Source organism: Nerophis ophidion, linkage group LG24, assembly GCF_033978795.1.
Source record: "Nerophis ophidion isolate RoL-2023_Sa linkage group LG24, RoL_Noph_v1.0, whole genome shotgun sequence".
Taxonomy (NCBI): domain Eukaryota; kingdom Metazoa; phylum Chordata; class Actinopteri; order Syngnathiformes; family Syngnathidae; genus Nerophis; species Nerophis ophidion.
Window position 1 is genome coordinate 37,458,956 of NC_084634.1, and position 27,638 is coordinate 37,486,593.

The window sequence follows — 27,638 nt, forward strand, 5'->3', positions numbered from 1 at the left end:
CCAGTATTTTTATGGTGTGTGTATAAGGTAAGACATAATATCTGGCGTTTTGTTTTGCAATATTATGCAAAAGCAACTTGTTTTTATTTCTGTTACCTGCTGATCTGTATTTGGGACCTGCATAATTTCTGAAAATTTGCAGGCGTCTGATATTGTAGTCGATACGCTGATATTGTAGTCGATACGCTTCTTTTTCTTTATCTTCTTGTTATGGGACATTCATTCTCCACTGTTGCCATTTCTAATATAAAGTAGTGTAAAGTTCTTACTTATATCTGTCAGTAAACTCGCCATGAAAGCACTAAAACATACCGGTGTAGTGAGTTCAATTATTCCCCCAAGGAACTTTAATTATTAGAGGGGTCCGGTCGGACGGTTTTTCACGGGACACATTTCCGGCAATGCTGTTGCACTAGTGAGCCACGGATGAAGAGATGCTGCTCCGTTATTGATTGAAGCAAAGTCGGATTGTCATTAAAACATTAGCGCCATCTTTTGACATTTCTTCCACTTCCGTCCTTGCACGCTACACCGCTACAACAAAGATGACAGGGAGAATACGCTGCCGAAGGTGAGCCACGTAAATAGGACCGCCCACAAAACGGCGCATCCTGAAGCGACCGTCAGATGATCTGTAAAACATCATCTATGCTAGTGTGATTTCAACCTTTTTTGAGCCAAGGGAGGCACACCACCAGCACAAATCATTAAAAAAAAAACTGAACTCGGTTGACAGTAAAAAGTCGTTGTCGCAATTGTTGGATATGACTGTGACTATGGCTCTTGTCTCAAAGTAGGTGTACTTTCACCACCTGTCACATCACACCCTGACTTATTTTCACTTTTTTGCTGTTTTCCTGTGTGTAGTTGTCATGTTTGTCCCTGACAGTTTGGTCATGTTTTAGTTTTTCCTTTTTGTTTGTCTTATTTCCTGTCAGCGCTCTTATTTTGTCTTTATTTCCTGCTGTTCTCCCTGGGTGCTGTGTCCCCTCAGCTGTGGCTGATTGGCACCTGGCCGCACCTGGTGTCAATCAGCCAGCTGCTATTCAGACCTGCTTTGTCCTCCTCTCGGTGTTGGAGTATTGTCGTGTCGATGTCACCACTACCTGTCATTGTCGATATCGTTAAAGCTACCTGTCGTACTACTACTTGTCCTTGTCGCTGTCGTCGTAGCGGTAAGCTGTTCCTGTTAGCTATTTGTAGTTTGCTGTCTCCTAGCCCTTTTGTTTCGTGTTTTCTTTTTAGCCATTAGCTGTTTCCTGTTTTCAGTTTTGGCTATACCTAGTTCCTGGTTTGTTTTTTACCTTTTATTTTGAACATTAAATCATGTTTTCCTGGACAAAGCCTGCCTTCTCTGCATCTTGGGGTTGGTCAACAACACACCCCGACAGTAGTGTTTTAGTTCATGTCTTGCGCTGCTATTTTGGTGGCTTTTTCTTTTTTTTTCGTATTTTCCTGTAGCAGTTTCATGTCGTCCTTATATCCATCCTTCTTTTTCTAACGCTTATTCCCTTTTGGGATCGCGCATCCTTTGAGGGATATTTCCCGCATCTGCTTTGTTTTAGCAGTCAAGAATATTTCAGTTGTTTTTATCCTTCTTTGTGGGGATATTGTTGATTGTCATGTCATGTTCGGATGTACATTGAGGACGCTGTCTTTACTCAGCAGTAAGTCTTTGCTGTCGTCCAGCATTCTGTTTTTGTTTACTTTGTCGCCAGTTCAGTTTCAGTTTTGTTCCGCATAGCCTTCCCTAAGCTTCAATGCCTTTTCTTTGGGGCACTCTCCTTTTGTTTATTTTTGGTTTTAGCATTTGACACATTTTTTACCTGCACACATTTTTTACCTGCACCCTTCCTTCCGCTGTTTCCGACATCTACAAAGCAATCAGCTACCGGCTGCCACCTACTGATATGGAAGAGTATTACATGGTTACTTTGCACCAACGTTCAACAACAACACATAATTGGCAGACTATAATTACTGGTTTGCAAAAAAATATTTTTAACCCAAATAGGTGGAATTAGATAATCTCCCACGACACACCAGACTGTATCTCACGGCACGCTGATCTATGCAACAGTTTGACCAAAGAACCACCATTACGTGGTATGTAGACCACTAGGAAGTGTTTTACATTAAGAACAAAAAATGAATATGACCCCTTTAATGCGCCTTATGTATGAAAACGGTCCTGACTGTCAAGCATGGACTTGGACTTTGCTTGTTTCTTCGACGCAGAAGATATTTAGGACGAGTCAGACTAAAATGTAAGAACTTCTTGATTTATTAACACTAACACAAACAAACTACAAAAAGGCAAACAAAGGGCGCGCACAATGGCGGAGAACAAATACTTGGCTACAAAAACAAATGACTAGAACAAAGGCTGTAAACTTTAAACGTGAAACAAAAACACTTGCACTGTGGCATGAACAGAATAATAAACAGCGTGGCAAGGCATGAAGGTAGATGGGTGATGTGGGAAGTTGCCAGGCCGACTGCTTGGTAACTCTGGCTTAGATAATAACTGTGATCATTACTGACAGGTGCGAGGGCTGAGGACAGGGGCATGACTTGAGGGCAAGGTGAAAATCAATGAGTTGGCATGGAGACGAAAACAAACCAGGAAGTGCAAAAACAACTGAGTGCCCAAAAAACAAAACATAACATGACAACAACAAAACATGATCCATAGGCCCGCTCATCGGCAGTGCGCCTTATAATCCGGCGCGCCCTACGGTCCGGAAAATACAGTACACAAAAACGGATACCAGTAGGTTAAAAAATAGAGGCATAATGTCTGAATTGAACAGTTTAAAAAAAACTGGAACAAAAATGTTTTGACCCTTTTAGTATGATCCTCAAAATCCGGTAGGGAGCTCTACTCGTAGCTGTCAGGTCGCCGGTTTGAAAAACGCAAAGAAACAAAAACTGTTGTTTTCGTGTCAACAAGCCCAATGGTACAACTTCTCAACGGTGGACCGGCACGGACTACTAAACAGTACGTGGTATGAAGCCGGGCGGCGGAACACTTAACCCATTTGTCGTGCTACAGCGCTCATGTGTGACAGAAGGGGGGGAGTGGCGGGGCGTTGGTATTCGAGACCCAGACGAGCAACACAGATCAGATTGATTGAGTTACACATGCTACACTTGTGTCCTCGGCTGTGGTCTCGGCAGTGGACTACGGAGTGCTTTTTTTTTTTCCTGCCATTGTGAGGATTGGGCTGAAAGCGTCAAACAAACTACCCCTTCTGAAAGGGAGGGAGTGAAAGCCCCGTGTGTTGAATTTCTCTTTTTGTCCGAGTGTAGAAAAAAAACACGGCAAAAACTAGCAGATTTTACTTTGTGTTGTGTTGTTGAAGCAAGGAACAGCCGAAGGAATATTCCGGTTTTTGGTGTGGTTGGTCTGAATGGGTAGGTCAGAACTTTACGCTGGTCAATGGGGGGTAAACCTGTGTCAACAAGGCTGAGTTTATAACCTTTTACCAGCTGCTTATACCTAACACATGTTGACCTTTCGGTTAAACGTACCAGACTTTGTTCACCTGCTTGTCAGACTATTTGCAAACATCACACAGGCATTGTTTAGTTTGTGGATGTGTCTTACAACGTACTCGCGGACTACTATGAGCCATCTTCTCAATATCAGTAAGAGGTAAGGCAAGAATGACTGGTTTGTTAGGTAAACAAATAAAAATCTATTTGTTAATGGTCCTTGAGGGTGCATGGGAGTTTGCCCAACCTGTCTACATGTGGACTTGGAGAAGGCAATCGACCTTGTCCCCCTGTGGGAAGTGCTCACAGAGTACTGGACTGTCTGATTGTGGCGGCCCGCTCCCTGTATGATCAGTGTCAGAGCTCGGTCCGCATCGCCGGCAGTAAGTCGGACCCGTTTCCAGTGAGGGTTGCCCTTTGTCACCCATTCTGTTCATAACTTTTATGGACAGAATTCCTAGGCGCAGTCAGGGCATTGAGGGGATCCGGTTTGGTGGCTGCAGGATTTGGTCTCTGCTTTTTGCAGATGATGTGGTCCTGATGGCTTCAACTGGCTAGGGTCTTCAGCTCTCACTGGATCGGTTCGCAGCCGAGTGTGAAGCGACTGGGATGAGATACAGCATCTCCAAGACCGAGTTCATGGTTGTCGCCCGGGAAAGTGTGGGAGTGCCATCTCCAGGTTGGGGAGCAGATCTTGCCCAAGTGGAGGAGTGTTGCTCACGAGTGGGGGAAGAGTGTTGACAGGCGGATCGGTGCGGGGTCTTCAATTTACCGGTCGATCTATGTTCCAATTCTCACCTATGATCACGAGCTTTGGGTTATGGCCGAAAGGACAAAATCTCGGGTACAAGCGGCCGGGTGGCGGGTGTCTCCCTTAGAGATAGGGTGAGAAGCTCTGCCATCCAGGAGGAGCTCAAAGTAAAGGCCCTGCTCCTCCACATGGAGAGGAGCCAGATTAGGTGGTTCGGGCATCCACCCGAACGCCTCTCTAGTGGCGTGTTTGGGGCACGTCCAACCGGTAGGAGGCAAAGGGGAAGACCCAGGACACGTTGGGAAGACTATCTCTCCCGGCTGGCCTGGGAACTTCTTGGTTCTCCCGGGAAGAGCTGGAGACGAAGTGGTCGGGGAGAGGGAAGTCCGGGCTTCCCTGCTTGGGCTGCTGCCCCCGCGACCCGATGGGCGTTACTGTCAAAACGAAACTCAGTTGACAGTAAAACGTCATCGGCGCAATTGTTGGATATGACTTTAAATCATAACCAAGCATGCATCACTATAGCTCTTGTCTCAAAGTAGGTGTACTGTCACCACCTGTCACATCACACCTTGACTTATTTGCACTTTTTTGCTGTTTTTCTGTGTGTACTGTTTTACTTCTTGTCTTGCGCTCCTATTTTTTTGGTATTTTCCTGTAGCAGCTTCAAGTCTTCCTTTGAGCCATATTTCCCACATCTACTTTGTTTTAGCAATCAAAAATATTTCAGTTGTTTTTATCCTTCTTTGTGGGGACATTGTTGATTGGCATGTCATGTTCGGATGTACATTGTGGACGTTGTCTTTGCTCCACAGTAAGTCTTTGCCGTCGTCCAGCATTCTGTTTTTGTTTACTTTGTCGCCAGTTCAGTTTTAGTTTTGTTCTGCATAGCCTTCTCTAAATTTCAATGCCTTTTCTTCGCGGCACCCCCCCTTTTTTTTTGTTTTGTTTCAGCATTAGACATCTTTTTACCTGCACCCTGCCTACCGCTGTTTCCGACATCTACTGATATGGAAGAGTATTACACGGTTACTCAGCCGAGCTCTAGACAGCACCGACACTTAACAACAACACATCTTTTCTAGACTATAATTACTGGTTCGCAAAAAATATTTTTAACCCAAATAGGTGAAATTAGATCATCTCCCACGGCACACCAGACTGTATCTCACGGCACACTAGTGTGCTGCGGCACTGTGGTTGGAAAAACACTGGTCTATATAGCGCAACCCTACTTTGGTGTTAAATTACTGTATATCCCATTTTCTAAGTACAGTATGTCTGTAAGCGGTTTGTGTGTGGAGGCGTTCCCTTTAGAGGTCAAATGAACACACACATCCTAATGGCCCCTGTGGAAGTTGCCCTCCTGTGGGTTCCCCTGATAACGACAGATCAGGTTTGACAACTGTTTTTATTCGTGCACACGCCACGACAGCACACTGCGTTGTGACTTTTCAGTCCTTGGTTTGAGTCTATTCTCTCTCTCGCTACAACTCCCATCACGTGTCTCGTTCCGGCTGCTGCTAATAAGGGCACCAGGTGATTAGATAACAAGGCCCAGCTGGGCAATCTACTCACCTACCGCTGTCTTTGAGGCCGATCCTTTCACAGCAGGCCCGCTGGCCACGCGCCCCTCCACGGCCTTGTTTTCAGATTTTTTTGGGCCCTCAAATGACACCGATCAGATTATTATTTTTTTTGCCAGTCTAAACGCTCCAAAGTGCTTTTCGCATCAGTTTTAGTCCAAATCCGATTGGAATCGGATCTTTTCAAATGTGACTTCAGTCTGAACGCAATGCGACTTGAATGCGACCCATATGTGACTTGTTGGGCGGTTTTGGGCGAGCTGCGTCCCTGGTGTCTGCCAGGAAAGACGCAGTCGCCAGCGGAAGTGGATATTTTCATCCCAACATCCAGTATCGGTGAGCAAAGTCTATTTAAGACAAGGATGTCGCAACTTTTTCCAACAGGGGCCACATATTAAAAAGTCAAAGTCGGCCGGGGCCTTTTTGATATTTGTTTATTTTGTGGAAAAATAACCCAGACAATGTATTTATGTGTTGTTTTTAAATACACAACTTAATGTCAGCTTTGTGTTATGAAAAAGTGTACTATTATTATTACACAAGTAAAAAACAGCACAATAGAAATAACAAAAAACAGCAAAAGTCATGTAATTAAGAAAATCTGACATTTTGAAATACTTTGTCACTTATAGCACAAAGTTGACCCTTGTCATTAAACGTTGGACTTAAAAATTATTTTTGTAACTTTTATATATTTTTATTTTTTTATTTTTATTAGTCAATTTTTTTATTATTATTATTTATTTTTATTTATTTTTTACAAAATAAATAAAAACATTTAAATGGCCCTTACAGGATGCGACCCTTTGTGGAAGAAGTTTGGACACGGCCGAGTTATTAGTATCACATCTATAGCTTAATTACATCACAATTTAAAAACTTTTTCTTTTTTTTTTTACATTTTAACTGTTGTTTTTTTATCCAATAATATCCTTTGGGCCAACAAAACTGGTGCTCTGCGTCGCACTTTGGACACCCGTTTTTAATGTAATGTTTTATCTTTGCATGCTTTGCTTAGGCTGCTGCCCCCACGATCCAACAGTATTATGTTAGATCCACTATGGACTTGACTTTCACAATGCTATGTTAGATTCACTATGGACTGGACTCTCACAATATTATATCCACTATGGACTGGACTCACACTATTATGTTAGACGCACTATGGACTGGACTCTCACTATTATGTTAGATCCACTATGGACTGGACTCTCACTATTATGGTAGATCCACTATGGACTGGACTCTCACTATTATGTTATCTCCACTATGGACTGGACTCTCACAATATTATGTTAGATCCACTATGGACTGGACTCACACTATTATGTTAGACCCACTATGGACTGGACTCTCACTATTATGTTAGATCCACTATGGACTGGACCCACTTTTATGTTAGATCCACTATGGACTGGACTCACTTTTATGTTAGATCCACTATGGACTGGACTCTCACTATTATGTTAGATCCACTATTGACTAGACTCTCACTATTATGCTAGATCCACTATGGACTTGACTCTCACTATTATGTTAGATCCACTATGGACTGGACTCTCAATATTATATTAGATCCACTATTGACTTGACTCTCACTATTATGTTAGATCCACTATGGACTGGACTTTCACTATTATGTTAGATCCACTATGGACTGGTCTCTCACTATTATATTAGATCCACTATGGACTGGACTCTCACTATTATGTTAGATCCACTATGGACTGGACTCTCACTATTATGTTAGATCCACTATGGACTGGACTCTCACTATTATGTTAGATCCACTATGGACTGGTCTCTCACACTTTTATATTAGATCCACTATGGACTGGACTCTCACTATTATATTAGATCCACTATGGACTGGACTCTCACTATTATGTTAGATCCACTATGGACTTGATTCTCACTATTATGTTGGATCCACTATGGACTTGATTCTCACTATTATGTTAGATCCACTATGGACTGGACTCTCACTATTATGTTAGATCCACTATTGACTAGACTCTCACTATTATACTAGATCCACTACGGACTTGACTCTCACTATTATGTTAGATCCACTATGGACTGGACTCTCACTATTATGTTAGATCCACTATGGACTGGTCTCTCACGCTATTATATTAGATCCACTATGGACTGGACTCACACTATTATATTAGATCCACTATGGACTGGACTCTCACTATTATATTAGATCCACTATGGACTGGACTTTCACTATTATGTTAGATCCCCTATGGACTGGTCTCTCACGCTATTATATTAGATCCACTATGGACTGGACTCTCACTATTATATTAGATCCACTATGGACTGGACTCTCACTATTATATTAGATCCACTATGGACTGGACTCTCACTATTATATTAGATCCACTATGGACTGGACTCTCACTATTATATTAGATCCATTATGGACTGGACTCTCACTATTATATTAGATCCACTATGGACTGGACTCTCACTATTATATTAGATCCACTATGGACTGGACTCTCACTATTATGTTAGATCCACTATTGACTAGACTCTCACTATTATACTAGATCCACTATGGACTTGACTCTCACTATTATGTTAGATCCACTATGGACTGGACTTTCACTATTATGTTAGATCCACTATGGACTGGTCTCTCACGCTATTATATTAGATCCACTATGGACTGGACTCACACTATTATATTAGATCCACTATGGACTGGACTCTCACTATTATATTAGATCCACTATGGACTGGACTTTCACTATTATGTTAGATCCACTATGGACTGGTCTCTCACGCTATTATATTAGATCCACTATGGACTGGACTCTCACTATTATATTAGATCCACTATGGACTGGACTCTCACTATTATATTAGATCCACTATGGACTGGACTTTCACTATTATATTAGATCCACTATGGACTGGACTCTCACTATTATATTAGATCCACTATGGACTGGACTCTCACACTATTATGTTAGACCCACTCAACATCCATTGCATCCGGTCTCCCCGAGAGGTCCAGCACACCCCCCCCCCCCCCATAAAGCCAATCGTCACCTTTATTTAAAAAAGTATCAAAAAGAATCAGATTACATTTGGGTACTGTACCAAAATATTGATATCGGGACAACACTAGTTCACATATTGGTGCACAGCATGTATTTTTCTGTCCTCACACAGTGATGCCTAGAAGTTAGGGAGTAACTCAACCCCTCTTATTTGTTGTAACCTTTATTTAGAAAAGTGTCAAAAAGTGCTGAAAACTATCGAAATACATTTTGGTACAACACTACCTCCATTAGGCCTGACTAATCCTCACACTTTCATGCCCTCTTTGCGCTTTGCTTTCTTAACTTTGGCTTCTTCACACTATCGTGCATGTGCAAGAATCAGGGAAAACAAAGGAAAACAAACAACCCAGCAGGAGATGTTTTCATGCTGATTTAGCCAGAGTGTGCTGTGGCCGAGAAGAAAAACAACCCTCTTCCCTCGGCTTTCACACGCCGCAAAATTACAACGTGCAAATTTTTTGGTTTTTTTGCACGCTTGAAATAAACACAACAGTCGGGGGAGAGAATGCGACCTATTGTCTTTCTGTCCCACTTGATTGCACCTTCTTGACACTGATTACTAGCTCAGAGCAGTGTTTTTCAACCTTTTTTGAGCCAAGGCGCATTTTTTTCATTGAAAAAAATCCCGAGGCACACCACTAGCAGAAAACATCCATCCATCCATTTTACCCGAGGTCGGGTCGCGGGGGCAGCAGCCTAAGCAGGGAAGCCCAGACTTCCCCCTCCCCAGCCACTTCGTCCAGCTACTCCCGGGAGACATAGTCTTCCCAACGTGTCCTGGGTCTTCCCCGTAGCCTCCTACCGGTCGGACGTGCCCCAAACACCTCCCTAAGGAGGCGTTCGGGTGGCATCCTGACCAGATGCCCAAACCACCTCATCTGGCTCCTCTCGATCTGAAGGAGCAGCGACTCTACTCTGAGTTCCTCACGGATGACAGAGCTTTCGGTCATGACACAAAGGTCATGACCATAGGTGAGGATGGGAACGTAGATCGAGCGGTAAATCGAGAGCTTTGCCTTCCGGCTCAGCTCCTTCTTCACCACAACGGATCGATACAGCGTCCACTTTACTGAATACGCCGCACAAATCCGCCTGTCGACCTCACGATACACTCTTCCCCCACTCGTGAGCAAGATTCCTATGTACTTGAACTCCTCTACTTGGGGAAAGACCTCCTCCCCAACTTGGAAATTGCTCTCAACCCTTTCCCGGGCGAGAACCATTGACTCAGACTTGGAGATGCTGAACTGAATTGCGAACCGATCCAGTGAGAGCTGAAGATCCAGGAAAGATGAAGCCATCAGGACCACATCATCTGCAAAAAAGCAGAGACTTAATCCTGCATCCACCAAACCGGATACCGTCAAGTGCGCCTAGAGATTCTGTCCATAAAAGTATGAACAGAATGAGAGACAAAGGGCAGCCTTGGCGGAGTCCAACCCTCACTGGAAACGGGTCCGACCTACTGCCGGAACTGAAGACGTCACACCGATCCGCCTGTCGATCTCACGATCCACTCCTCCCCAAATCGTGAGGAAGACTCTGAGGTACTTGAACTCCTCCTCTTGGGGCAGGGTCTCCTCCCCAACTTGGAGATGGCACTCCACCCTTTCCCGGGCGAGAACCATTGACTCGGACTTGGAGGTACTGATTCTCCTCCAAGTCGCTTCACACTCGGCTGCAAACCGATCCAGTGAGAGCTGAAGATCCTGGCCAGATGAAGCCATCAGGACCACATCATCTGCAAAAAAGCAGAGACCTAATCCTGCATCCACCAAACCGGATACCGCCAAGTGCGCCTAGAGATTCTGTCCATAAAAGTTATGAACAGAATGTTTGACAAAGGGCAGCCTTGGCGGAGTCCAACCCTCACTGGAAACGGGTCCGACTTACTGCCGGAACTGAAGACGTGGCACCGATCCGCCTGTCGATCTCACGATCCACTCCTCCCCAAATCGTGAGGAAGACTCCGAGGTGCTTGAACTACTCCGCTTGGGAAAAACATAAACAAATGACATTTAGCAGCCAATATTGACAGTAAAAAGTCGTCGCAATTGTTTGGTATGACTTTACATCACTATAGCTCTTGTCTCAAAGTAGGTGTACTGTCACCACCTGTCACATCACACCCTGACTTATTTGGACTGTTTTGCTGTTTTCCTGTGTGTAGAATTTTACTTCTTGTCTTGCGTTCCTATTTTTGGTGTTGTCATGTACGGATGTACTTTGTGGACGCCGTCTGCTGCTCCACAGGCTGTAAGTCTTTGCTGTCATCCAGCATTCTGTTTATGTTTGCTTTGCAGCCAGTTCAGTTTTAGTCTCGTTCTGCATAGCCTTCCCTAAGCTTCAATGCCTTTACTTAGCGGCACTCGCCTTTTTTTTATTTTTAGTTACAGCATTACACACCTTTTTACCTTCACTCTGCCTCCTGCAGTTCCCGACATCCACAAAGCAATCAGCTACCTGCTGCCACTTGCTGATATGGAAGAGTATTACACGGTTACTCTGCCGGACTCTAGACAGAACCGATACATTATTTTTATTTACTACTGTGACGGACTCTCAACGTCGTGCGGGTTCCCAGGACCACCAAGGAAGGACAAGGCTTGAGCAGTTTGACTTTTTGTTTTATTCTTTCAATAAAACCTTTCAGCTTTCGTTTTCACTTTGCCGCCTCGTTGTCTGCCTCTCGCTCTTTTCCTCTTGCGTTCAGCGTCCGCCTCCATCTCCCCTCTTCTCCCCGCCGCAGCCCTTTTACACCTTGCGAGGAGATTAGATGATCCCGCCCAGCTGGGCACTTTGTGCACCTGATCATGATTGCGGCGTCCCTCCCAGCGTGCCCCGCCTCTCCGCTCGCTTGCCTTCCCCACCTCCTGGCCGCCATCTTGGGCCGGGCTCCGGCGTGCCCTGCCCTGCTGTTCGTTCGCCGGCTCCGCCTCTCCACAACCACATTATTTGCTGGTTTGCAAAGAATATTTTTAACCCAATTAGGTGAAATGATGTTGTGACTGGTATCCAGCCGTCATGCAGTGCCGATCAATACAAGACTCATCGTTACAGGTTTGACTCTGGCAAGAAAACTTGTTTATTGAAAGAATAAACCAGTCGATCGTGCCAATTTCTAGCACGCTCTCCTTTCCTGCTCGTCGCGGCGCACCTTTCGGTGGCCGGTGGCTGCGTCTTCCGCGGGGTGGCATCTTGCTACCGGGTCGCTCTTCTCGTGTTGGTCGTTCGCCGTGGTTCCCTCGCCTACTTCTGCCACGACTGCTCCTCCCTCTCCCCTTTTATGCTGCAGCAGAAGATAATGGCATTGAGAGCAGGTGTGTAGTTTACGCACCTGACTCGGCTGGTTGCAGCGTCGCTCCGAGTGCGCCCCGCCTCTCTGCTTCGCTGCATGCTCCGCCTCCTCGCCGCCATCTTGGGCCGGACCACAGTTTGTCCGAGCCTGCTGTCGGTTCCGTCTCTCCACAGACGTCATCTCCCACAGCACACTAGGGTGCCGCGGCACAGTGGTTGAAAACACTGGCTTGGAGCTACGCCAACTGCCGTCTGGTCCTCTGGCTAACCTCATTGGACCGAGTGTTGTTGATCCCGTGTGTGTGTGTGTGTGTGTGCGTGCGGCCGGCCTTGTTGGTGCTTGTTTGTGTTTGTTCGCCACACAGTCAAAGTATGCATCTTTAGTCCCGTCGTCGTTGTTGTCGATGGGGATGCGAGTGAGAAGGCGAGGTCAGAGAGTGCTGTTGTTGTCGTTCGGGGCCGTCAGGGGTCATGCGGATTTAAGGTTTCGTTGTTTTACGGCAGGGGTCGGGAACCTTTTTGGCTGAGAGAGCCATAGAAGCCAAATATTTTAAAATGTATTTCCGTGAGAGCCGTATAATGTTTTTAAAATATTGAATACAAATAAATGTGTGCATTTTATGTAAAACAGGTGCGGTAGAACAGTCTTTTTCAACCACTGTGCCGTGAGATACAGTCTGGTGTGCCGTGGGAGATTATCTAATTTCACCTATATGGGTTAATATTTTTTGCAAACCAGTAATTACAGTCTGAAAATGATGTGGTGTTGTTGTCTAGAGCTAATTGCTTTGGAGATGTCGGAAACAGCGGGAGGCAGGGTGCAGGTAAAAAAAAGGTGTCTAATGCTTAAAACATAAATAAACAAAAGGTTAATTCCCCTAAGAAAAGGCATTAAAGCTTAGGGAAGGCTATGCAGAGCAAAACTAAAAATGAACTGGCTCCAAAGTAAACAAAAAAACAGAATGCTGGACGACAGCAAAGACTTACTGTGGACCAAAGACAATGTACATCCGAACATGACATGACAATCGACAATGTCCTCACAAAGAAGGATAAAAACGACTGGAATATTCTTGATTGCTAAAACAAAGTAGATGTGGGAAGTAGCGCTCAAAGGAAGACATGAAACTGCTACAGTAAAATACCAAAAAAAGACAAAAAGCCACCAAAATAGGAGCACAAGACAAGAACTAAAACACTACACACAGGAAAACAGCAAAAAAGTGCACATAAGTCAAGGTGTGATGTGACAGGTGGTGACAGTACACCTACTTTGAGACAAGAGCTATAGTGATGCATGCTTGCTTATGCTTTAAAGTCGTATCCAACAATTGTGACAACGACTTTTTACTGTCAACCGAGTCTCGTTTTTAATACATTTCTGCTGGTGGTGTGCCTCCGGATTTTTTAAAAGCAAAAAATGTGCCTTGGCTCAAAAAAGGTTGAAAAACACTGCGGTAGAAAACGGACGAAGGGATAAAAATGCATGAGAATTTTTTACATTTTGAACGTTATTTTTAACACTGATTACCAGTGTAATTATTCATTACTTATCGTGTTAAGCAATGTAAGATAAGATTAATCCGAGAGCCAGCTGCAGTCATCAAAAGAGCCACATCTGGCTCTAGAGCCATAGGTTCCCTACCCCTGTTTTACGGGAACGGCCAATAATAATTAAAAAAAAAAACATAGGATCACGGAATGCGTCGCTTTCAGTGACACTCCTTTTTATAAATGTCGTTTTTGTGCCGTCGTTAATCTGGCGCACAAACGCTGAGTTTTCCTGGCGCTGCATTCTTGTGTCAGGTGTGCTCTGTTTTTCCAGTCGGAGGAGAGAGGAATTTGGGCCGAGGTCCAAGCTGACTATCATCGGTACGTTACTAGATCCCGGGACAAGAAGCAACACATCCACTCCATTTGTTCTCCCCCCCCCCCAATGATCGCTGGAGCGTTCTTGCAATGCCTGTTCTCCCATTTGCATCCATTTTCCTCCTTCAAGATGCTTTGAGGCTAACTCAGGCACCCGTTGTCACTAAGGCAGGGGTCGGCAACCCAACATGTTGAAAGAGCCATATTGGACCAAAAATACAAAAAACTACCGTATTTCCTCAAATTGCCGCCAGGGCGCAAATTGATTTAAAACCTCCTCTCAGTCCTGCACTTACCAAAGGCATGCGGTAAAGGCAAGCATGCGCTAATTGTTTTAAAACCTCTTCTCACTCCTGCACTTACCAAAGGCATGTGGTAAATTTAGGCCTGCGCCTTAAAACATTTGAGTGTGATGTAAGGATACTATCATGAAAAGCACATTTAAAGGGGAACATTATCACAATTTCAAAAGGTTTAAAAACAATAAAAATCAGTTCCCAGTGGCTTGTTGTATTTTTGGAAGTTTTTTTTCAAAATTTTACCGGTCCTGGAATATCGCTAAATAAAGCTTTAAAGTGCCTTATTTTCGTTATCTTCGAAACCACTATCCATTTCCCTGTGACGTCATACAGGGCTGCCAATACAAACAACACGGCGGTTACCACAGCAAGATATAGCGACATTAGCTCGGATTCAGACTCGGATTTCAGCGATTCAACAGATTACGCATGTATTGAAACAGATGGTCGGAGTATGGAGGCAGATAGCGAAAACGAAATCGAAGCTATTGAGCGAATAGCTATTGACGCTATTCGGCCATAGCGTGGGTGTAGCTAATGAAGTGGCCCATAGCATGGCTGCCTTATTAGCATCGCCGGTAAAATGTGCGGACCAAACGATCAGGACTTTCGCATCTTGTGACACCGGAGCAACTTAAATCCGTCGATTGGTAAGTGTTTGTTTCGCATTAAATGTGGGTATCTAGTTTCAAATGTACATACAGCTAGCGTAAATAGCGTGTTAGCATCGATTTAGCGTAGCATGTTAGCATCGATTAGCTGGCAGTCATGCCATGACCAAATATGTCTGATTAGCACATAAGTCAACAACATCAACAAAACTCAGCTTTGTGATTTCGTTGACTTAATCGTTGCAAATGCATCTGCAGGTTATCCATACATCTCTGTGCCACGTCTGTCTTAGCATCGCCGGTCAAATGTGAAGATACTCTGGTACATTCAATGGGGTCTGGCGGCAGATTTCTTGCCAGTGGTGCAACTTGAATCCCTCCCTGTTAGTGTTGTTCCACCCTCCGACAACACACCGACGAGGCATGATGTCTCCAAAGTTCCCAAAAATAGTCGAAAAAACGGAAAATAACAGAGCTGAGACCCGGTGTTTGTAATGTGAAAATGAATATGGCGGGTGTGTTACCTCGGTGACGTCACGTTCTGACGTCATCGCAAAAAGACCGATAAACAGAAAGGCGTTTAATTTGCCAAAATTCACCCATTTAGAGTTCGGAAATCAGTTAAAAAAAATACATGGTCTTTTTTCTGCAACATCAAGGTATATATTGACGCTTACATAGGTTTGGTGATAATGTTCCCCTTTAAAGGCCTACTGAAATGAGATGTTCTTATTTAAACGGGGATAGCAGGTCCATTCTATGTGTCATACTTGATCATTTTGCGATATTGCCATATTTTTGCTGAAAGGATTTAGTAGAGAACATCGACGATAAAATTTGCAAATTTTGGTCGCTAATAAAAAAGCCTTGCCTGTACCGGAAGTAGCAGACGATGACGTCACGGGTTGTGGGGCTCCTCACATCCTCACATTGTTTATTATGTGAGCCTTCTGCATCAATGGCTAATTGGACCAAGAAAGTGACAATTTCCCCGTTAATTTGAGCGAGAGTGAAAGATTATTGGATGAGGAAATTGATAGTGAAAGACTAGAAAAAATATATATATAAAGTAAAAAAAAAAAAAAAAAAAGGCAATTGCATTGGGAGCGATTCAGATGTTTTTAGACACATTTACTAGGATAATTTTGGGACATCCTTTATGAGTGTTTTAGTGAGTTAAATAGTACCTGATAGTCGGAGGGAAGTCATGGCAGCTGCATGGACGGCGCAAGCTCCGCTGATCTCCAGTAAGAGGCGACTTTTTACCACAATTTTCTCACCGAAAACTGCCGGTTTACATGCAGTCAGATCCATGTTCGCTTGACCGCTCTGATCCATAGTAAAGCTTCACCTCCGGGAATTTTAAACAAGGAATCACCGTGTGTTTGTGTGGCTAAAGGCTAAGGCTTCCCACCTCCATATTTCTACTTTGACTTCTCCATTATTAATTGAACAAATTGCAAAAGATTCAGCAACACAAGTAAGAGCCGACTTAATATCACAATTTTCTCATCCAAAAACTAGCTGGTTGACATGTGGTAGAGAAACATGTTTGTTAAAGCTTCACAACAAAAACAAACAAACACCGGCTGTGTGTTCGGTTGCTAAAGGCAGCTGCAATCCACCGCTTTCCACCAACATCATTCTTCTTTGACGTCTCCATTATTAATTGAACAAATTGCAAAAGATTCAGCAACACAGATGTCCAGAATACTGTGTAATTATGTGATAAAAAGAGACGACTTTTAGCTGTGTGTGGTGCTGGGCTAATATGTCCCCTCCAACCAATAACGTCACAAACACGCGTCATCATTCCGTGACGTTTTCAACAAGAAACTCCGCTGGAAATTTAAAATTGCAATTTAGTAAACTAAAAAGGCCGTATTGTCATGTGTTGCAATGTTAATATTTCATCATTGATATATAAACTATCAGACTGCGTGGTCGCTAGTAGTGGCTTTCAGTAGGCCTGTATTTCCTTGAATTGCCGCCGGTGCGCTAATTAATTTAAAACCTCTTCTCACTCTGGCGCTAACCAAAGGCATGCGGTAAATTTAGGGCCTGCGCTTATATATTTGAGTGTGATGTAAGGATGCCATCATGAAAAGCACATTCAATAAAAAAAAATGTTATTATGGTCTTACCTTTACTTATAAATGAAGTCCATGCGCAGCTCCTTCTGATCAAAATCATCGATAACTTGTTTATAGAAGTCTTCCTTATCTTTCTTCAGTTTTAAAAGTCTCTCTGTCTCGATGGAGATTTTCCTTTATTACCTCCTGCTTCGATTGAAAGTCCAGTTTAGAAAACTGTTTTATTTTAGATATGTAATCCTCCATGTTAAAAGTGCAAGCGAGAGGAAAAAATAAACGCACGCTGCTCACTCTCGCTGCTTGTTGTCACTTCTTCTGCAGCCGAGTAGTCGCAAGAAGGATCACTAGCGCCCTCTACCCACCAGGCGGGAGTCATTTAATGACTCATATTTGACACACGCAGCTACGGTATATTAATAAAACATAGCTGCTTACTGTTCTTTTTAGCATATTCAATATCTTGGACCTTAAATCCTACTGAATAGATCTAAATCTTCTTCTCTTTATGCGATTTCAAATTATTGAAATCAGCCTCCTCCATTTTGAAAATGATGACAGGTAAAGTGCTTTTTTTTTTAACATGTCTCAAAACAGCATCTTGGAATTTGGGACATGCTTTCCCTGAGGGAGCATGTGGAGGTTGAGGTGGGCGGGGGGTGTATATTGTAGCGTCCCCGAAGAGTTAGTGCTGCAAGGGATTCTGGGTATATGTCTGTTGTGTTGATGTTGTGTTACGGTGCGGATGTTCTTCCGAGATGTGTTTGTCGTTCTTGTTTGGTGTGGGTTCACAGTGTGGTGCATATTTGTAACAGTGTTAAAGTTGTTTATACGGCCACCCTCAGTGTGACCTGTATGGCTGTTCACCAAGTGAGCTTTGCATTCACTTGTGTGTGTGTGTGTAAAGCCGTAGATATTATGTGATTAGGCCGGTTTATTGGCGCTCTGTACTTCTCCCTACGTCCATGTACCACTTTGACAGTGGCGTTTCAAAAATTCCTAAATTTAACTTTTTGAAATTGAAATTGATAATTTCCGATATTACATTTTAAAGCATTTATCGGACAAAAATATCGGCAGTTCAATATTATCGTACATCTCTATTATTTACCACATTATTTGCGGGTTCGAATTGCTGGTTTGCAAAAAAATGACCATCTCCCACGGCACACCAGACTGTATCTCATGGCACACTAGTGTGTTGCGGCACAGTGGTTGAAAAACACTGGCTTAATAGAGCGACTAGCATAAGCTCTTTTGTAAGCAGACTTTTGATCGCAATTATTTACTATTGAGAATGCATTCTAAAAAAACCTAATGCATGTCTTCTCTTATTGTGAATGATAGGCAACATTTGAAAAAAAGTGCAGTTCCCCTTTAAAAAAAAAAAAAAAAAGGACAAAGCAGCGGACTGTTCCCAACCCACGCCCCCCCAAAAAAAGGCTGGAGTGTGGGAACATTTCAGGTACTTAAAAATGACCATTGAGTCATTGGAGGCGATGGCTCACGCATTTGCACAACCTGCCAAAAGAAAGTTGCAGCAGAAAGGCTTTAATAGTTCCAATATGGCCCTGCTTTGCACGCCAAAGTAAAGGTCAGGCCTAATAACTGACTTAATTTTTGTTAGGGAACTTACTTAACTTTTTATTAGCCTTTTTTTTTTACATGACATGATGACATCATGCCAACGCCATATTGAGAGAATATTAGTAATACTTACTGTTTGTTTTCTGTACTTGAAGGCTCCACGCCACTGCAGTTCTTTTTTTAAATGTAAAATAGACTATTGTTATTTATGATCTTATTTATAAGCACACTAACACTAGTATTGTTTTTCTTTTTTGATGTACAGTACTGGAAGGCTTTGGCCACTGCTGTTTTTATTTGAATGTACACTACGGTTATTTCTTTCCATTTAAATTCTGTGCACAAATATGTTGAACCACATTGTTCTTAAATACTTGACACTTTAACAGTGTCTATTTTCTTGTATCTTTATTGTGGTATCCAATGTGTTTCTATAAGCAAGGGCATATTATTTTCACATTCTAATTATTGGTTTGCAAAAAATATTTTTGGGACCAATTAGGTGACGTTGCATAATTTCCCGCGGCACAGTGGTTGAAAAACACTGCCCTAAATGATATGATCCACAAACCCTGTTTCCATATGAGTCGGGAAATTGTGTTAGATGTAAATGTAAACTGAATACAATGATTTGCAAATCCTTTTCAACCCATATTCAGTTGAATATGCTACAAAGACAACATATTTGATGTTCAAACTCATAAACATTTTTTTTTTTTTTTTGCAAATAATCATTAACTTTAGAATTTGATGCCAGCAACACGTGACAAAGAAGTTGGGAAAAGTGGCAATAAATACTGATAAAGTTGAGGAATGCTCATCAAACACTTATTTGGAACATCCCACAGGTGTGCAGGCTAATTGGGAACAGGTGAATTCCACTTTCAAAGCTTCAACAATTAGTTTCCTCAGTTCCCAAACGTTTATTGAGTGTTGTTAAAAGAAAAGGTGATGTAACACAGTGGTGAACATGCCCTTTCCCAACTACTTTGGCACGTGTTGCAGCCATGAAATTCTAAGTTAATTATTATTTGCAAAAAAAAAAAAGTTTGTGAGTTTGAACATCAAATATCTTGTCTTTGTAGTGCATTCAACTGAATATGGGTTGAAAATGATTTGCAAATAATTGTATTCTGTTTATATTTACATCTAACACAATTTCCCAACTCATATGGAAACGGGGTTTGTAGTTATAGTGCGTAATTTTGTGTACTAAATATGACCTTATGATACAGTCGTGAATGAATGGGTTGTACTTATATAGCTTTTTTCTACCTTCAAGTAGGGCTGGGCGATACGGCCTTTTATTAATATCTCGATATTTTTATGCCATGTCACGATACATCATATATATCTGGATATTTTGCCTTAGCCTTGAATGAACACTTGATGCATATAATCACAGCAGTATGATGATTCTATGTGTCTACATTCAAACATTCTTCTTCATACTGCATTAATATATGCTACTTTTAAACTTTCATGCAGAGAGGGAAATCACAACTAAAAGTGTATTTATTAAACAGTTATTAAGCAGTGGCACAAACATTCATGACATTTCCAAAACAGAAAGTGCAAGATTGTCAGAGACATTTTAAAACAAGCTATGAGTTCACTTTTGTGCATGATGTCACTAAGATGACATATCAGAACAACACTACATTAAAGTGCACTTTTTGTACAGAACGCCACTACAATAGTTTAAACCAAATAAAGTGTACTTTTGTGCATGATGTCACACAATATATTTCAATAAGTGTCAAATAAAAATGACCTGCATAATAGGAAACCAAATAGTGTATGTCCTTCACTATGTGGTAGGTTCCTGCGGACATTATTTCCTTCTGTTGTTGACTATTTGTTTCATACGGTGTTGATGTGGAAATGTTTGCTTGGTCATTTTGTTGGTGTGGCACCGGCCAGAGATGTTGACATGCGGAGTTTCAAGCACTCTTCATTCTCTAGCAGATGCTACAAATTAGCAGTACTGCTACTTTTTGTTGCAACGCATTTGCCGCATACTTGACATATTACAGTTGTCTGTTCAACATCTTCCCGCTTGAAGCCAGAAGATGGACCCTCTGCTGTTTTTCTTGGGAACTAATTTTTTGTGCATGATGTCACACAAGATATTTCAATAAGTATCAAATAAAAATGAGCTGCATAACAGGAAATCAAATAGTGTATGTCCTTCGCTATGTGGTAGGTTCCTGCGGACGTTATCTCCTTCTGTTGTTGACTACTTGTTTCATACGGTGTTGATGTGGAAATGGTTGCTTGGGTATTTTGTTGGTGTGGCACCGGCTGGAGATGTTGACATGCAGTTTCATTCACTCTTCATTCTCTATCGGGTGACTTTTAAATGATAAATGATAAATGGGTTGTACTTGTATAGCGCTTTTCTACCTTCAAGGTACTCAAAGCGCTTTGACACTACTTCCACATTTACCCATTCACACACACATTCACACACTGATGGAGGGAGCTGCCATGCAAGGCGCTAACCAGCACTCATCAGGAGCAAGGGTGAAGTGTCTTGCTCAGGACACAACGGACGTGACGAGGTTGATACTAGGTGGGGATTGAACCAGGGACCCTCGGTTTGCGCACGGCCACTCTTCCACTGCGCCACGCCGTCCTTTTTCAAATAATGTTACATATTAGCAGTGCTGCTACTTTTTTAGCAACGTTTTTGCCGCATACTCGACAAATTATGGTTGTCTGTTCAACATCTTCCCGCTTGAAGCCAAGCCACCGGGAGATGATGGACCCCCTGCTGTCTTTCTTGGGAATACATTTTTTGTGCATGATGTCACACAAGATATTTCAAGTGTCAAATAGAAATGAGCTACATAATAGGAAATCTCCTTCGCTATGTGGTAAGTTCCTGCGGACGTTTTCTCCTTCTGTTGTTGACTATTTGTTTCATACGGTGTTGATGTGGAAATGGTTGCTTGGACATTTTGTTGGTGTGGCACCGAACGGAGATGTTGATATGCAGAGTTTCAAGCACTCTTCATTCCCTAGCAGGTGACTTTTCAAATGATGCTACAAATTAGCAGTACTGCTACTTTTTGTTGCAACGCTTTTGCCGCATACTTGACATATTACAGTTGTCTGTTCAACATCTTCCCGCTTGAAGCCAAACCACCGCCAGATGATGGACCTTCTGCTGTTTTTCTTGGGAACTAATTTTTTGTTCATGATGTCACACAAGATATTTCAATAAGTATCACATAAAAATGAGCTGCATAATAGGAAATCCAGTAGTGTATGTCCTTCACTATGTGGTAGGTTCCTGCGGACGTTATCTCCTTCTGTTGTTGACTATTTTTTTCATACGGTGTTGATGGGGAAATGGTTGCCTCTGAGATGTTGACATGCAGAGTTTCAAGCACTCTTCATTCTCTAGCGGGTGACTTTTCAAATGATGCTACATATTAGCAGTAACGCTACTTTTTGTAGCAACGCTTTTGCCGCATACTTGTACAACATATTCCCGCTTGAAGCCAAACCACCGCCAGACGATGGACCCCCTGCTCTTTTTCTAGGGGAATCAATTATTTCATTTGTTACCAGATTCGCACCTTCTTTCTCTCATATTACCACTCGCACCGCACCGCTAGCATCACAGCTAATGTTACCATTCTACTACCTCTCTGCTCGGCGAGGGCGTGTGACGTTGCACGCGCGACTTTATGTGACGTATGTGAGACAGTATGTGACGTATGTAAGACAGTATGTGACGTATGTGAGACAGTATGTGACGTATGTAAGAAGGTGCGCTTGTTTTACGTCTCTGTGAGAAGAACAGACAAGAAAGAGTGAGAAGAGCCTGTAGTGTAATGCCCGCAGCTAAAAGCAACTGCGTGAGAACGTATACTCCAATATCACCATATAGTCATTTTCCATATCGCACCGGCGCTATATTGAGTATATTCGATATATCGCCCAGCCCTAGTCTGTCATAACGTTTTTAGAACTCTATCGGACATTGTGACTTTTGGTATTAGGCGGTATAGTACCGAATATGATTTATTACTCTACTAATTACTATAGTAATTACTAATTACTATACTAATAGCGGTATACCGTACAACCCTAGTGTGAACAATTTGAACAAACCAAAAATTAATGTGTGACAGTTTAAGCACATTGTTCACTTTCTTTAAATTTTCACAGAAAACATGAATTGTTACAGAAAGACATCAATGTGTAAGGTCTAATGCAGCATTTGAAGTGAGTTACCAATTATTTTACCCCTGTTAGTTTTACTGTGGGCCCTGAGGGAGGAGTCACAGCCTCGCTTTATGGTGTACCTCTTTGATGCTTGTTTGTTTGCCTAACAGAATCGCTATTGCGACATCCTGTGGACACATTTGGAAGAGCAGTATCTTATATTTAAAATTGCAGCTCAATTTTACACTGAGCAAACTTCACCAGGCTCACGGACCCCCATGTTTGACATCACTGATGTACATCTTTGTGAAGGATGTTGTCTTTGCTGTCGTCCAGCATTCTGTTTTTGTTTCAGTTGCTGTCATCCTTCTTTGTGGGGACATTGTTGATTGTCATGTCATGTTCGGATGTACATTGTGGACGCCGTCTTTGCTCCACAGTAAGTCTTTGCTGTCGTCCAGCGTTCTCTTTTTGTTCACTTCGCAGCCAGTTCAGTTTTAGTATCGTTCTAGAATAGAGAGAATAGAATAGAATAGAAAGTACTTTATTGATCCCTGGGGGAAATTCAGCACCACAGTTTGCTCACAATAAACAATAATAATAATAAATAATATATGACATATTTTATATATTATATATATAATATGTCATATATTATTTATTAATAATAAATAATACTAATAACAGAGTTTGCTCACAATAAACAATAATAATAATAAATAATATATGACATATTTTATGTATTGTATATATAATATGTCATATATTATTTATTAATAATAAGTAATATATGACATATTATATATAATATATAAAATGTGTCATATATTATTTATTATTAGTATTGTTTATTGTGAGCAAACTGTGGTGCTATGTATAATATATAAACATATTTCATATATTTATTAATAATAAATAATATATGACATATATATGTAATATATGAAATATGTCATATATTATTTATTATTATTGTTTATTGTGAGCAAACTGTTGTGCTGAATTTGTCATATATATACGTCATATATTATTTATTATTAATAGATAATATATGAAATATTTTATATATTAAATATATAATATGTCATATATTATTTATTATTATTATTGTTTATTGTGAGCAAACTGTGGTGCTGAATTTCCCCCAGGGATCAATAAAGTACTTTCTAATCTATTCTATCTATTCTAGAACGATACTAAAACTGAACTTGCTGCGAAGTAAACAAAAAGAGAACGCTGGACGACAGCAAAGACTTACTGTGGCGCAAAGACGGCGTCCACAAAGTATATCCGAACATGTTCTGCATAGCTTATTAAGCTTCAATGCTTTTTCTTAGCGGCACTCGCCTTTTGGTTTTTACTTTTGGTTTAAGCATTAGACACCTTTTTACCTGCACACTACCTATCAGCGCCACCTACTGATATTGAAGAGTACTACACGGTTACTCTGCCGACCTCTGGACAGCACAGAAACATTTTTTTTTTTTTACCACATTATTTGCGGGTTATAATTACTAGTTTGGCGAAGAATATTTTTAACCCAACTAGGTGAAATGACATCATCTCTCACGGCACACCAGACTGTATTTCACGGTACACTAGTGTGCCGCGGCACAGTGGTTGACAAACACTGGCTTGATAGGGAGAATAGAATGACTACCATAGGCTCCTTTTAATCACAATTATTTACAAACCCCATTTCCAAATGAGTTGGGAAATTGTGTTAGATGTAAATATAAACAGAATACAATGATTTGCTAATCCTTTTCAACCCATATTCAGTTGAATATGCTACAAAGACAAGATATTTGATGTTCAAACTCATAAACTTCATTTTTTTTTTTCAAATAATAATTAACTTAGATTTTCATGGCTGCAACACGCGCCAAAGTAGTTGGGAAAGGGCATGTTCACCACTGTGTTACATCACCTTTTCTTTTAACAACACTCAATAAACTTTTGGCAACTGAGGAAACTAATTGTTGAAGCTTTGAAAGTGGAATTCTTTACCATTTTTGCTTGATGCACAGATTAAGTTGTTCAACAGTCCGGGGTTTCCACTGTCGTATTTAAGGCTCCATAATGCGCCACACATTTTCGACTGCAGGCGGGCCAGGAAAGTACCCGCACTCTTTTACTACGAAGCCTCGCTGTTTGTTGTAAAACGTGGCGTGTCTTTGTTTTGCTGAAATAAGCAGGGGCGTCCATGATAACGTTGCTTGGATGACAACATATGTTGCTCCAAAACCTGTATGTACCTTTCAGCATTAATGGTACCTTCACAGATGTGTAAGTTACCCATGCCTTGGGCACTAATACACCCCCATACCATCACAGATGCTGGCTTTTCAACTTTGCGCCTATAAAAATCTGGATGGTTATTTTCCTCTTTGTTCCGGAGGTTTCCAGATATAATTTGAAATGTGGACTCATCAGACTATAGAACACTTTTCCACTTTGCACCAGTCCATCTTAGATGATTCCGGGCCCAGCGAAGCCGGCGGCATTCCTGAGTGTTGTTGATAAATGGCTTTCGCTTTGCATTGTAGAGTTTTAACTTGCACTTACAGATGTAGCGAACAACTGTAGTTACTGACAGTGGTTTTCTGAAGTGTTCCTGAGCCCATGTGGTGATATTCTTTACACACTGATGTCGGTTTTTGATGCAGTACCGCCTGAGGGATCAAAAGTCTGTAATATCATTGCTTACTTGCAGTGATTTCTCCAGATTCTCTGAACCTTTTGATGATTTTACGGACCGTAGATGGTAAAATCCCTAAATTCCTTGCAATAGCTTGTTTAGAAATGTTGTTCTAAAACTGTTCGACAATTTGCTTACAAATTGGTGACCCTCGCCCCATTCCTGTTTGTGAATTACTTAGCATATTTTGGGAAGTTTTTTTTATACCCAATCATGGCACCCACCTGTTCCCAATTAGCCTGCACACCTGTGGGATGTTCCAAATAAGTGTTTGATGAGCATTCCTCATTTTAATTAGTATTTCTTGCCACCTTTCCCAACTTCTTTGTCATGTGTTGCAGCCATGAAATTCTAAGTTAATGATTATTTGCAAAACAATTTAAAATAGTTTATGAGTTTGAACATCAAATATGTTGTCTTTGTAGAATATTTAATATTTAATCATTGTATTCCGTTTATATTTACATCTAACACAACTTCCCAACTCATATGGAAACGGGGTTTGTACTATTCAGAATGCATTTAAAAAAAGACAAATATGTGTTCTACTCTCACTTTTGAATAATAGGCAACATTTTTAAAAAAAAGTGGAGTTCCCTTTAAAAATAAAAGTGTGCAGGACTAAGCAGTGAGTCTTCACGGTGGCAGAGGGGTTAGTGCGTCTGCCTCACAATACGAAGTTCCTGCAGTCCTGGGTTCAAATCCAGGCTCGGGATCTTTCTGTGTGGAGTTTGCATGTTCTCCCCGTGAATGCGTGGGTTCCCTCCGGGTACTCCGGCTTCCTCCCACTTCCAAAGACATGCACCTGGGGATAGGTTGATTGGCAACACTAAATTGGCCTAAGTGTGTGAATGTTGTCTGTCTATCTGTGTTGGCCCTGCGATGAGGTGGCGACTTGTCCAGGGTGTACCCCGCCTTCCGCCCGATTGTAGCTGAGATAGGCGCCAGCGCCCCCCGCGATCCCCAAAGGGAATAAGCGGTAGAAAATGGATGGATGGACAAAGCAGTGGACTGTTGCTGCTTTGCTTTGACATTGTGACTTTTGCTATTCCTGGAAAAAAAAAAAAAGGGGCGAAAACGCACATACTGTACAGCAGATATTTTACAGATAAATGTTAATGTATGATTTATACACCCATACACATTGGCCCCCCTCAGACACATTTTTTTCTCTCAATGTGGCCCCTGAGTCCAAATATTGGCCCGGCTCTGCCTTCTAGCAAGAATTGCCAGCATGTGTGTCTCTGTGGGAGACTCCCAGCTTGCTTCCAGTGTGCACGACAATGTCTGGCTGTGTTTTGGTTGATTAAAACAAAACAAAAAAAAGCACAAAGACCTCCCACACATGCAGATAGAAGTCTTCCAATCTCCTTCCTCCAAGCCAGCTGCCGGGCGTTTTGATGTCTGTTGAGGCGTCGCGGCGTGGGACGGTGCAGCTGTCGCAGCTGCGGAATCGAACCGCACTGCTGCTGTATCAGTCATGCAAGCGACCTTATTGACATACCTTTTTATTTTCTTCCAGCACCTGTCCATCTACCCGAACATCTGGTGGGAATGGGCCAGCGCCTGGCCAGAGTGCATCTCTCCACCCGGTGGTACGGCCGGCATCGTGCGAGAGTGAGGGGGGCGGCGGCCAGATCGTAAAAGGCCAGGTCCCCTCTTACTCTCCCGTCGTTTTTATTTTATTTATTTTTTTGGTGACCCTTCCACCCTGCCAGCGATGCCATTCCGGCTGAAGCTGCGGCGCACACGGCGCTATAACGTCCTGAGCAAGAACTACTTTGTGACGCGCATTCGTCTGCTGGACAGCAATGTGATCGAATGCACTCTGTCGGTGGAGAGCACGGGGCAGGAGTGCCTGGAAGCCGTGGCCCAGCGGCTGGAACTCCGGGAGGTGAGACATATTTTTTTTTATTCCACTACTGCAAGAAGGCTGGCACTTCATTCACAACCAAAGGGCGACAGACCATAATATTTGGTCATCCAGGTCAAAATGTACACTACGAAAAAGTACAAACCCCGTTTCCATATGAGTTGGGAAATTGTGTTAGATGTAAATATAAACGGAATACAATGATTTGCAAATCCTC

General features: G+C 42.2%; 1 protein-coding gene across 1 annotated transcript in view; it reads left to right on the top strand.

The window, feature by feature from the left end:
• LOC133542306 (tyrosine-protein phosphatase non-receptor type 14-like) overlaps positions 1-27,638 on the top strand; it is a 153,953-nt gene that overhangs the window by 26,515 nt on the left and 99,800 nt on the right. Inside the window, exon 2 of the mRNA XM_061886307.1 lies at positions 27,071-27,442. Coding sequence (XP_061742291.1) covers positions 27,269-27,442 — 174 coding nt within the window. The 5' untranslated portion in view covers positions 27,071-27,268. The remainder of the gene's footprint in view (positions 1-27,070; positions 27,443-27,638) is intronic.